Source organism: Cryptotermes secundus, unplaced genomic scaffold (assembly GCF_002891405.2).
Source record: "Cryptotermes secundus unplaced genomic scaffold, Csec_1.0 scaffold1003, whole genome shotgun sequence".
NCBI classification, from domain to species: Eukaryota; Metazoa; Arthropoda; class Insecta; order Blattodea; family Kalotermitidae; genus Cryptotermes; species Cryptotermes secundus.
This window is the reverse complement of record NW_019733847.1, coordinates 588083-601769: the sequence shown is the minus strand read 5'-3', so window position 1 is coordinate 601769 and position 13687 is coordinate 588083. Positions and strand designations below refer to the sequence as shown.

The window sequence follows — 13687 nt, the reverse complement described above, 5'->3', positions numbered from 1 at the left end:
AAAATAAATTTCTTTTTTACACAAACATAGCTTTTTTAAATACATTAATTTAGTCGCCTATGTAACAAGATCTGAAAGAAGCGGATATGAAAATCAAATAAACAAATATAAAGGTCGCGGGTTCAAGTCCCATTGATATCACTGGATTTTTTTCAGTTCACCTAATCCTTCCAGCCGCACTATGGCCCTGGGGTCGACTCAGCCTCTAACAGAAATGAGTACCAGGAATTAATTAAATAATTTTCCTGGGGAGTAAAGCGCGGCCGGAGCGTAAGGCTGACAACCTTACCGCCATCTTTGAGCCGATTGTGTAGATAATGTGGGACCCTCAACGTCTCACAAACCTATGGGCCTTCATGGCCTGTTACATGGATAGCTTTACTTTTACTATTCAAGATAAATTTTGTTATATAAATACAGACATATATTAGATGATTTTTAACTTTCTGAACTGAAAACTCCGAAAACGAGGTGCAGTAGAAACATGGGCAGAATTTTGATTACGACATAACAACGTTGCTATTCAGGATAAGCGTTACCGGGCAGCCAAAGCGAGTAGCAAGCCGAATCGGTTCAGATGGTTCTCTTGGTACTAAAGCAGTGTCAATGAATTCCATGGAATTTATTTACTGACTCTACTAAAGTGAACGCCCGGAAAACCGACGAAGATGCAACTGAATAAACGGTTACAGTTGGAGGTAAAGTGGGATCGAAGACTGTCAGGTCGTGAGAATTGCCCTCCTGCGAAGCGGGCTCTGCCAGCCAATCTGAACTCTGCACCTCCATGGTGAGAGCATGGACTGTAGCGCGAGCCCCCGGCACCGTTTTGGAACCGGCCAGGGCCCAAACCGGGCTGTAGAGCCATTAGCAGTAGTAGAGAAAATGTTGGTCTAACGTGAAGATATCGGGTACCTCCGAAATTTTGCTACCTATATACCAGTCTAGACGGCGTCACGTCCCAGACAATCGTAATCTTCAATGGTAAAGTCGGTATGACCAAGATCCATGACATGAAGATGCACAGGGAGCGTGTAGGTAATGTTTTAGGCTAGTAATGGAGACTCGTTTCCTTTGAAAGTGTCACGTTGTCTGAATTTGTTATTCGTTACAAGAGGGAACATGACAGATATGTAGCGAAAGCCGAGTGGAGTTTCTGAAACAATCTACCTATACTATACTATAAAAATTGTATTAAAGAACAAACTCCGTGGTTTTAGTCAGCAAGCGAAATATACCGACCGAGCGACCGTGGCTTGTCGAAGTTAGTGCCTAATTTTAGTAGATAGAGGGTGTCGCGTGGTCAGCGCAACGAATCTCAACGGCCGTTAATTTCAGTTTTCTAGACCGGAATAAAAATTGTATTAGAAAATTAAAAACAAATTAATGTAAATAACTTTTATGAATTTATAGGCATTTGAAACATAACCTACTAAAGTAACCCATTGGGTTGCACTGCGCATGCTCTTACTGTGGTGTGCGCGGATTGCAGAAATGAACATTGACGGTGCAACACTCTCGAGCACTGTTGCAGGCATTCTGATTCTCGATGCCGGTTGGATGAGAGCGGTCAGCTTCACCCTCCGGCCACTTACACTCTAGTAGAAGTGCTCATAGCCGGTCGTCACGGTAGCCGAGCGGTCTAAGGCATGCACTGTCTTCGCTCGCTCGGTAGCCGGGGTCGTGGGTTCGAATCCCACTCAGGGCATGGATGTTTAGTTTGTGTGTGTGCGTTTTTCTGTGTTTGTGTACAGGTAGAGGCCTTGCGACGAGCTGATCACCCGCCCAAGGAGTCCTACCGAATGTGTAAGATCTAGAAAAACCGAAGTGAACGGAGAAGTTCATGGAGGTAGGCCTAGGCCCACTGGGGCTGTAGAGCCAAGGGGGAAAAAAAAGAAGTGCTCATATGTATTAGATAGGATGCTCATTTAATTTGTTTCCTTCTGGCCCGTCACACTAACAATATTACAAAAAGTTAATTAATTCCGTCGAGTGTGACTGGTGGTTTTTTCTTTTTAATCTTTTATCCTTAACATGTCTCGGTCCTATAGACCATCTTCAGAAGGATATCAATACAATTAGAAACAACTATTACAATATGTTTTGTAAGTATTAATATGCACATACGTACAATGTGATCACAATACAATATACAAATGTAATGTTTTTTAACAACTACAGAGGCTTGTACCAACACGTAAAAATATTTGATTACAGTTAGTATGTTTTTTTTTTCTTGGCACTATAGCCCCAGTGGGCCTAGGCCTACCTCCATGAACTTCTCCGTTCACTTCGGTTTTTCTAGATCTTAGACATACGGTAGGACTTCTTGGGCGGGCGATCAGCTCTTCGCAAGGCCTCTACCTGTACACAAACACAGAAAAACGCACACACACAAACTAAACATCCATGCCGTGAGTGGGATTCGAATCCACGATCTCGGTTTCCGAGCGAGCGAAGACAGCACACGCCTTAGACCGCTCGGCTACCGTGACCGTTAGTATGTTTAAAAATGTTAATTTTTAAAGTAACTTAACGTTAAAATATTTGATTACAGTTAGTATGCTTAAAAACGTTAATTTTTAAAGTAACTGTAATAAATATTTTAACGTGTTGGTACAAGCCGCTGTAGTTGTTAAAAAACATTAGATTTGTATATTGCATTGTGATGACATTGTACATATGTGCATATTAATACTCACAAAACATATTGTAATAGTAGTTTCTAATTGTATTGATATCCTTCTGAATATGGTCTCTAGGACCAAAACATGCAAAGGATAAAAGATTAAAAAGAAAAACCATCAGTCACACTGGACGGAATTAATTAACCTTTTGTAATGCTAATTCTATATTGTTTCAGCAAACTACCAACACAATGCTAACAAAACACAGAGTCATGATGGATTAATGAACCTCGTGGCTAGGTAGTAAGAAGACCTGCTTCCTGCTCTGGAGGTATTCGACCCCGCCTCCACAGGGGAGGCTGTGGATCTGAGTTCTAACACGGACCAATATAAACACTGTCATGTTGCTTGTGCAATCACAATGAAGGGTCACCATTACATTATCTGTTGCTGAAGGTCGGTCGTTGCTCCACAAGGACAGGTCATGTTTGAGTCAAATGGTCAGTACGGTTGTTTGGAAAAGGGCCATTAACCTAAAGAGCGTGACTGTGGTCAGTTGAAATTAAGTCTTGTTGGGGGGGGGCAAAAAATGTATTTTTCACAAACCCGATTGACGATGTCTGCTAATCTAACAGAGATGGGGGCACGATTTGCGATACTGGTGTTCCCACTCTTCCTTCGTTTTTCCTTACATATATCTTACACATTCGGTAGGACTCCTTTGGGCGAGTGATCGGCTCGTCGCAAGGCCTCTACCTGTACACAAACACAGAAAAACGCACACACACAAACTAAACATCCATGCCCTGAGTGGGATTCGAACCCACGATCCCGGCTTCCGAGTTAGCGAAGACAGTTCATGCCTTAGACCGCGCGGCTACCGTGACCGGCAGTGTATAAGAATAATATATAAGAATTCATTCTGTACCTCACAGGAAACAGATCCGAACCCACGATCCCGGCTTCCGAGCGAGCGAAGGCAGTTCATGCCTTAGACCGCGCGGCTACTGTGACCGGCAGTGTATAAGAATAATATATAAGAATTCAGTCCGTACCTCACAGGAAACAGATCCGAACCCACGGTCCCGATTTCCGAGCGAGCGAAGACAGTGCATGCCTCAGACCGCGCGGCTACCGTGACCGGCAGTGTATAAGAATAATATATAAGAATTCAGTCCGTCCCTCACAGGAAACAGATCCGAACCCACGATCCCGGCTTCCGAGTTAGCGAAGGCAGTACATGCCTCAGACCGCTCGGCTACTGTGACCCGCTAAGAAAGTTTAATGATCTAAAATAATGGGAGCACAGCTATGTGCAGCAAACTGAAAAGGATGCACTAACCTCTATCAAGTTGCCATCCTTGATAAGGGTGATGAGATCGAAGGGCCATGTAGCACGCATAGGAGATACAAGAAATGCTTACAAAACTTTAGCCGGCAACCTGAATGAAGGAGTCAACTTGGGATACATAAGCACAGGTGGGTGGTTACTATGAAAAGGGATCATAACAAATAGGATGTGAGGGTTTTGTGGACCGAAGAGGGATGAAGTGACAGGAGGTTGGAGAAAACTGCATAATGAGGAGCTTCATAACTTGTACTCTTCTCCAAGTATACTTAGAATGATCAAGTCAAGGAGGATCAGGTGGGCAGGGCATGTAGCACGAATGGGGGAGAAGAGAAATGCATATAGGATATTGGTGGGAAAGCCAGAAGAAAAGAGACCACTGGGAAGACCAAGGCGTAGGTGGGTGGACAATATTAAAATGGATCTTAGAGAGCTAGGATGGGCCGCGCCATAGCTCAAGAGGTTAGTTGCTAGCTTCCCACCGCGGCGGCCCGTGTTCGATCCCGGGTCTGGTCAAGTGGGATTTGTGGTGGACAAATTGGCGCTTTGGCAGGTTTTCTCCGAGTAGTTCGGTTTCCCCTGCCAATCTTCATTCCTCCAATTGCTCCACAATCACCCTCACCTATCATCTGGGGCTGGTACAATAGGCCAGAAGTGGCCGCAGTACAAGGGACTTAGTCCCACCCCACTAGCAATGAAAAAGAGAGAGATAGGATGGGATGGTATGGATTGGATTGATCTGGCTCAGTGTAGGGATCAAGTGGAGGGCTTTTGTGAGCACGGTAATGAACCTTCGGATTCCATAAGCTGGGAAATTCTTGGGTAGCTGAAGATTTTGCTTCTCCTCAAGAAGGGCTCAGCTCCATAAATAAGTAAGTAAGTAGCGAACAGTCAGGTTCCACGGCCCATAGGGTAGCCATCTTGATTACTAGCTGAGCTACTATCAACTTTGCAGGAAGGACTCTGTTCCATGGAGTAGTTATAGTGGCAGTCACTCGGAGTGACCCAAAATAACCAGAAGCACCTCAGTCAGGGGAGAGGGTGTCCCGCCTGGGATCTTAATAAGTACCTTCTGAGTATCAGTACCGCTGAGCTCACTGTTCCACGAAATTACATCGTGAATGTTTGAACTAGATTAAACTCCTCCTGAAAGGGGCCACTGTTGACCTCCTGTTACATGTTAATTAAACAGTTATGCATAAATATGTGTTAGTTATACTATCTTAATAATAAAGAAATTTTGAACTACCACACCGAAAAAGTGTTATCCGATTAACATTGTAAAATAAAGTCCCCCCCCCCTTTTCGGTTTTTATGTAAGCATATTAATTCATGAATCTGAAGTTTTCTGAAAGTAGGGTCTTTCAAAAACATCTCTGGGTGAAGAAATGACCAGGGTCCAAGAGAGGAAATATTTTATAAAATGTAAAATATTTTACATGTGGGCCTCAAAAAACCAGTTTACATAGCCACCTAAAAAAACTGTTAAAACCACGTTTTGAAAAAAGTATTATGTTACTGGTAATATTCAAGTATTTTATAAAATGCCTAGAAATTATATACAATGATTTGAAATTGCGCATATTGGTTGTCATACATGGATTTTAAATTGAAATTTGAAAGATTAATACAACTAAAAACATTAACAGAAGATTTTATTAACCTTTTGCTTGTGAAGGACTTGTCGCCTTGATCTCCCTGTGCGAGTTTAAGAAAGTACCGTGATTATATGATTAAATTATATGGGAGTATGATATTACACACTTGACGATTACAATTTTTGAGGGGGGGGAGGGGGGAGCGANGGGGGGAGCGAGGCCATAGAGTCTTCAACTCTGAAAAAAAAGGGGTAGTACTTTCCTTCGATGCGTCGGTAACGATCTACCAAAGTACATGGCGTCACATCCCAGAAGATTGTAATCTTCACTGTCGCTGACATGAGAAACAGAATTCTCGTGTACTGCACTTAGGTCTTGCTTTAGGGACAATATTTTCGTTAAAGACGAATTGCTTTCTCAACTGACTTATGGTGTGCCTTTCCTGAATTTAAAATTGTTTTATTTCTAACTGCTGTATAACTTCGATGTTACGTATAACCTTAAAATGAAAGTGGTCAATGAATTCCACGTAAATTACTATTCGTATCAGGCGCGTGTTCATCGCCCTACCGTAAATCAATAACGCGCTTTTTTAAAAGGGGCTTTATATCACTACGGATAATACACCATATAGCTCTGTGCTTGTAAAATGCAAAGAAATAATTTGACATAATTATGACAGTTATTCAGACAAGTATGATGTTTAATTTAACATTAAAAATTCGACAGTCGTGACATATGTAGGTTGTAATTTAAAAGAATATACTGTTCTCCTTACCTCGATGTTTCCCATTGTTTGAAATGCCGTAAACACAAACATAAACGCGAATCCTAATATAATAACATTTAAGAACCTTCTGTCAAAAGCCATTTTGAAAATAAGAACTCTGTACTACTAGATACGTTTCGAAAACTTCGCTCAGACTGAACACGCCATCACAGTTTTCTGTGAACTTCCGTGTCGACAAGGGGGGGGGTGGTAACAAAAAGGAATGGAGGGACATAGGGGGTGTGTAAAATGTCTAAGATCTTAGATTTCGATTCAACGTCTAATTTGCTTTTCGAATTATAGTGGTTGTAAGCGTACTCCAATGTAGAAGTTTGGAATTTTGATCACTATAAACTGCTATTATATATGAAGAGTTGCACTTTACTTATCCTTTTCATTTTATTTTCCATTTTCTTGTATAAATTCGAATCTATAGTGAACTGTATTTCTAATTAACATCTTTGGATTATCGAATCAAAGAGCGGTCGCTTACTTCGATCTACGGATGTACTCTCCTTCGATTTATCGAAGTGTCACGCTCAGTCGATATGTGTATATAGAATCGAAGAAGAGGAGGAAGAAAGTTGCAAATTCGGAGTGTTAATACGTGTTATATCTTGTTCAGCCGGCTAATTGCGCACAAGTATGTTGTGACTTTGAAGATCCGGAGGTTCAGGGAGTCTTTCATAATTTTTGAACATATGAATTCTGGTAAATGCAAGTCTTGTTATTTAGCACTTGTTAACACGATGATATCACTCGGCCATTATGCCTGATGTAATGGGCTGGGCATATGTGCTTGATTAGTGTGTTTTAAATTAGTCTTTATTGAAGTCTTGTCTGCAGTGTGCCAATTGTTATAGTGATTGCTCTCTTGTTACAATTGTTACACGGCAATCAGCGTAATGGTCATTGATGGTAGCTTACTAAAGCTCCCCCATTGTAATTTAGAGATGTTCAGTGTACTAAGAGATCTGCGGGAAAGTGACATCCTTTTCTAACACTGATACTATTTGAAGTATAAAGAATTATATGGAAAGTAGTGTAAGTATGTGTTAAGTATAATGAAAGCATATTTCAGTAGGTGTAAAAAGTTGGCGTGGATCTGATCTGCAAACATGGTATGTTTTGGAATCAACTTATAATCACATTGATTAACCATTTCGCTTTTAATCTGGTTACTAGTACCAAACTGAATATGATTATTTAGTAGCTCGTAGTTTTATACAGCTAGGTTATTACATGTTTAAAATTTGAAGGATTCATATTAAGGTCAAATGTACTTAATGGACTGTAGGTATATATATATATATATTTTACATTGTGCCTTTTCGCTGCTTCTGTTTATACGTTACTTTTTTTTTTCATTTCAATGCAGTTTTATAAGTATTATTGAAATAAATTTTTCTGAGACTGGATATTGTTGGACATGTTTTAAATACTCTTTTTTTCCCCCCCTCAAGTTCTTTAAAAAATTTGGTAAAATGTGTCTTAAAATTTTGCATGCTTACTCCATCTCCAGGTTTTGTTAGCAACTTATTGCTGTGTGAGGCTAAGCTTATACGGATATGAGACTGGCACTTTATCTCCCTTAGTAATGTTAATTCTGTCATTCTGAGAACAAACGTGGTGGGCAGTGGTATGGTCCATGAATTAATTTTTGAATGATTCCAGAATGTGACTATGCAAGGGTTTCATAGTCATTTATTCTTTAAATGTGGATTGGATTGAGTAGTTTAGCATGTACCTAACTGTACCTACTAGTTTAGCCTCTCTACATTTGTTTATCTTACCAGGTTTAAATGTTGCAGCGAAAGTATTGCCATTGTTTTGATAAGGCAGATCACTGGAACCATTAACAAGGTTTGAGTTCCTACTTCGATACTGGAAATTTTACTATCGTTATGTTGTGGAGGTACCTGGGAAATAGAGGTATCGTAATGGTGGAAGTGCTAGGACAATCTGGCACACAGTTCCAGATGGGAAGAAATGGGTATAGATCATGATATGAAGCCAGGGCTGTGCCATAGATCAAGCAGTTTGTCGCTGGCTTCCCACCACAGGGCTCAGGTTCGAGCCTGTGTCTGGTTGTATGGGATGTGTGGTGGACAAAGTAACGCTGGGGCAGGTTTTCTCCGAGTATTCCGGCTTTCCCTGCCAATATTGATTCTACCAATTGCTCCACAGTCACCATCACCTAAAATCTGGAGCTGGTACAATAGGCCAGTAGTGGTCGCAGTACCAAGTGGACTCAGTCTCACCCTACTAATAACAATACTTATTTACTCATGGAGCTGAGCCCTTTTGGAGGAGATGCCAATTCTGCAGCTACTCAAGAATTTCCCAGCATTTTATGGAACCCAAAGGTTCATTACCGTGTTCACAAAAGCCTTCCACTGGTCCCTATACTGAGCCAGATCAATCCAATCCATACTGTCCCATCCTATCTCTCTAAGATCTATTTTAATATTGTCCACCCACCTACATCTTGGTCTTCCCAGTGGTCTCTTTCCTTCTGGCTTTCCCACCAATATCCTATATGCAGTCCTCATCTCCCCCATTCTTACTACATGCCCTGCCCACCTCATCCTCCTTGACCCACTAATAATGATACAATACAAAAATTACATGAAGCTGTTCTTATTATCTAATGATAGCTTTACACTTTTAAATGTGCAATTAACAGTAGTTAATGACAAACAGCTTATGAAATGTATATATTGAAAGAATGCTTCTACTTTAGAGGTTGGAAATAAGACATTTTTATGTAGTTACTATAGGATTCTGACAGTGGTGTATAACACACAGAGATATTGGGTTTTCGGACTTTATCCATCGTCCTGGTTTTTTTTAAGATAACTAAGAAAAACATGACGTTTCGGAAACTGGATTTGTTTCTGTCCTCAGGTGAGGGAAAAACACCTATTCTGTTGGGTCCCCTAGAAAGGGCTAGCCTCAATCACTGGTCCAGTGGGTCTTTCTAAGGGACCCAAGAGAATAGGTGTTTTTCCCTCACCTGAGGACAGAAACAAATCCAGTTTCCGAAACGTCATGTTTTTCTTAGTTATCTTAAAAAACCAGGACGATGGATAAAGTGCGAAAACCCAATATCTCTGTACATCTTTATGTGTCACACTGTTGCCTTTAAAGGAAGTACCGAGGTGGCACCCAACACTCAGAAAAGCACCAGGGCACCACCCTGGTCCACAGTGGCTCAACTACAGCCCTGTTTGGGCATCTTGCTAAGATTACATGTGTCAAGAGCATGAAGCCAGTGCCTTCATCTGATAGTGAGGCCTGGGAATGTATAGGAATATAGTTCAATGCCATTATTCTTGCTCATGTCAAGGTTTCCTACCGTTTGATGTCATTCTGCCCACGTAGCTACTGTAATTAGCAAGTTCTTCGCCCATAGAAGAATGTCAGAGAATAGTGCAGGTTGAAGGAGTATAATATCTTTTGTTTTTATGTCACAATATAAGAAGGAAGTAGTGTGTGCAATGTTATTGTGTAATCTATATAAGATTGCAAAGTGTCACTCTAAATGCATGTTTCATCACATGATAACTTGTTGATCTTGATGTATTAATGAAGAGATTTGCATACATAAACAGACGTTGTGCAATCTGTCGGTGACTAACACAGTATCTTCCATTTAAGAAGTGTGTGTGATGCTACATAGCCTTGATACAGAGAACATCATTAGATAACCCGCTCAAGAACAGAAGCCCAGCATTCAATTTTCCCTTAACCTAAGAAATGATTTGTGTGTGTTTTCTTAATCTCTTACTGAAGGCAGTTTTTTTTACTTTTGGAATTTTACACAGATACTTTAGTTCCACACTTTCTCATTCATTCAGAACTCCTATTGTTTCCATTAAGTTCACAGTAGCTATTACTTACTTCATTTACTATTCTAGCTGTTTAGGTTTGAAGTTGTGGTTCATAGTGTTCTCAGTCTTTGAGATTGATGGCCTTGATCATGTGGTAGCTACTGTTCATTTCAGAACCTTTATTTGCTTGCAGATTGGCTGTGCCATAGCTCAAGCAGTTAGTCGCTGGCTTCCCACCGCAGTGGCCCGGGTTCGATCCCGGTTCTGGTCAAGTGGGATTTGTGGTGAACAAAGTGGCACTGGGGCAGGTTTTCCCCGAATACTTCGGTTTCCCCTGCCAATCTTCATTCCACCAATTGCTCCACAGTCACCCTCACCTATCATCTGGGGCTGGTACAATAGGCCAGAAGTGGCCGCAGTACAAGGGACTTAGTCTCACCCCACTAGCAATAAAAAATACTTGCAGATTAGTGTAGCATAATTATAAACATAGTTATGAAAGAAATTGATCTTGTTTGTTGAAGGAAATATAGTTCTAAATGCTGTGAAGGAAGCCTAATCAGCAAGCTGTTTCACTTTGCTGAAGGGATTACAGTGATCACTCTTTTAGTTTGATGCTGTAGTTGAGAACTGTTAACGCTGCCACTTTACTGAGAAAATACGCAGATCGAACATTCTGTTTTGTGTTTCAGAAAATGCTGCGTTTTGATGTAACTTGAAGTCAGTTATTACTCGATGGATATTGAATTACTTAATGCCCAGCTTTGTACACTTTGACAGAGATTTGCAAAGCTCAGGTCTCAAAATGAAGAAGCAGTTTTTTCGAGTTAAGCAGCTAGCAGATCAGCATTTTTCAAGGTGAGTTAACCAAAAAGAACATATCTATGTGCATGTCCACATATTGTAAAATTCATTTCTTTTCCATTGCTCATGGAAGCTGAAAAAATCCCTCTCTTTGGTGACAGTGAAAAGGATGGAACAATTAAAGTAACTGATATGTGCGTGGTTTGTTGTTTTCTGTTTTCTCATTCTCAGTTTTCTCATTTACCCATTTTACAAATGAAAGAAGCCCACATGTATGCAGAAGCTGTGGACGTGTTGCGTAGCATTTTTGATGTATGTATAAATGCAGTATTTTCCTCATTTCTTCACTTTAGTCACTCTGGAATTGTGCATCCATAGTTTTGACAGTTGTCATTTGGAGAAGAAGTGAGCTTAAAGTTTGTGCAAGTAACAGGTGTGTTGCCAAGTCAGTACAAGTGTTTTAATGGGCACCCAGTAAAGCACTTTTTCGGCACCAACATTGAATGGAGCTGCACCTTCAAGGAATATCACTTGAAAGACTGCATTCAGGTAACTGGTTTGCCTGGTGCTGGATCCTCTATGGAAAACCCATTCTTTTTCATAAGGCTGGGTGCAAAAAATGGGTGGTGATTGATTGGTGCCCCACACAGTGGAACATGAACCACAATACCACCATTGCCTGAACTAACTGTATATTAGGAGTATGTGTGTGGACGTTTCAGGAAACAGCATTAGTTGTTGGAGTGCCTGGTATGAATAGAATCTGGTCATGGAATGTGAGAATCATGCCTGTTAGATACTCCTGATGCAGTGGATATTGGGTAGCCTGTTCTGGCACAGAAAAGTGTTGAAGAGTTCTTTCTTCTGTTATATAATGCCATGTAGTCTCTTGAAGTCAGCCAGTGTTTCAGAGAAACATGTTGCCTCAATCTTCACGGTTGAAGCTTGCTGTGTGTTTCATGCCAGCTTCTTGCTTGGCGTATCCATTGACCATGGAGGAGGGTGACATGTTCGTCTTAAAGAGTGCTTGACTTTCAGTGGACCCGATGGCGTTATGTCCCAGAAGATAGAACTCATCATGTTCACCACTGTGAGAACCTCAAATCCTATGAAGGAAGTGTACACCTTGGAGGGATAAACTTTTACATCTTTTAGATACTATGGTGATATTAATAAAAGGGCAATGCATTTGCAAAATTTTCTTCAACGCTGTCTTTCCAGAGCTGGGAAGACCGAGGTGCTGTCTGATGACCTCCAAGAGGCAGACCGGAAAGTGGAGTATATCAGCAGAGCATGCGGGAACACATCAAAGAAACTGGGCACACTGTTTTTAGGCCAAGATGCTTCCAGAGAGAAGAGACTGGTAAGATAATCGTGATTCATTGTAATTTTCCTGATCTTATGTACGGCATAATTGTTGTGTTTCCATTTTGCATCGAGGAGGTTCCATGATCCAGTTTATAATTCATTTCGTTCTGTATTTCAAAGACAGCTTTTGATGTAAACGTTAAACAGTAAGGCAAAATTGTCCCTGTTCATAATGAAGCAACACAACATGATCACATAAGGGGCATGGAGGTGTAGTTCCACACACATGACCTCCCTACATGATGGTGAGTGGTCAGCTTCCTGCCCTGTCCACTGTACTCTAGAAGAAAAGAACCCCTTGACCCCATTGGATAGGAGGCTCAACTGGCCCCAGAGCTGATACGGACATTATGAATGACAGAATAATCTCTTGCCCCAGCCAGGAATTGAACCCTGATTCATTGGTCACTCAACCCATTGTGTAGTAATTATACTGACTGGGCTATCATGGCTTCTCTGATACAACAGTTAAATAAATGTTTTACATGTATCCAGTTCTTTTAAGAAGTCATAACAGTTACATTAGTAAACTTGTATCGTATAGATATGAGGTATATTTCAATCCTTTCTGTATAATTATTTTGAGCAGTGAGGAAAAAAGAGGCAGCACCGAATTCAGTAGACACTGTAGACTCAAAGTTTGTGAAACACCAACTTTAAAGGTTTTTAGTGAATTAGTAATTTTATGGGAAGGGATGGCTGAGTTGGCAAAAGCAGGAGTGGTGGTTATTTTATCTTACTCTGCTTATCTTACATTAACAGAATAAACGATAGGCTTATCAAAACTCTGAAGTGGGTAAATATATGATTTCCTTTCCTCTCTTTAGGAAAGGTTGTGTAAGAGGGCAAGAGCATTTTTATGGTGAATACCGTGATGTATGTTCAAGCTGTATGTCGAATTCAAATATAAAATTATCTTCAGCCAGTATCCGAAATGCAAGACAGTGGAAGCGAGTAAGAGCAGGGAAACACTAGTAATTCTATACTGTGCCATTGTGTAACAAACTGATCAGATAACATTAACTATGGTATCTTATTCCTCCTTCCCCCTGGAGCATAGGGCATCCATGAAATGCTTGTTTCACTTCAGTCGGTAGGACTCCTTGTATGGGGGATCAGCCCGTTGAAGGCCAGTACCTAGTTAGTTAGTTAGTTATTGGAGAAGGTGGTTTTCCCCATGCACTGAGACCTGTATTGGTCCATTGTGCTTCCCTCTATGATTTCTACCAGTCTCTATATCCTACCGGTACTGGTGCTTACCATCAGTCCCGCCCAGCCAGCGAGACCGGCTCTACTAGCTGAGAGGTATCTATAATGCTTCCCCCATCTACCAGAGGTATTAG

At 40.9% G+C, this 13687-nt stretch overlaps 2 protein-coding genes across 6 annotated transcripts in view; one reads left to right on the top strand and one right to left on the bottom strand.

The window, feature by feature from the left end:
* The window catches only part of LOC111868290 (UNC93-like protein MFSD11), a 27398-nt gene extending 20874 nt beyond the window's left edge, over nt 1-6524 (bottom strand). Inside the window, exon 1 of the mRNA XM_023858818.2 lies at nt 6349-6524. Coding sequence (XP_023714586.1) covers nt 6349-6441 — 93 coding nt within the window. The 5' untranslated portion in view covers nt 6442-6524. The remainder of the gene's footprint in view (nt 1-6348) is intronic.
* Nucleotides 6525-6896: 372 nt separating this feature from the next.
* The window catches only part of LOC111868282 (rho GTPase-activating protein 44), a 29406-nt gene continuing 22615 nt past the window's right edge, over nt 6897-13687 (top strand). For 2 of the 5 annotated variants that reach the window (XM_023858797.2, XM_023858801.1), the window contains exons 1-3: nt 6902-7050; nt 10865-11030; nt 12198-12339. In XM_023858797.2, the coding sequence (XP_023714565.1) occupies nt 10927-11030; nt 12198-12339 (246 nt within the window). In that variant the 5' untranslated portion in view covers nt 6902-7050; nt 10865-10926. Of the gene's footprint in view, nt 7051-7353; nt 7384-10083; nt 10108-10864; nt 11031-12197; nt 12340-13687 lie in introns of those variants that run through there. The other 3 variants (XM_023858798.2, XM_023858799.2, XM_023858800.2) reach the window with 3 other exon arrangements.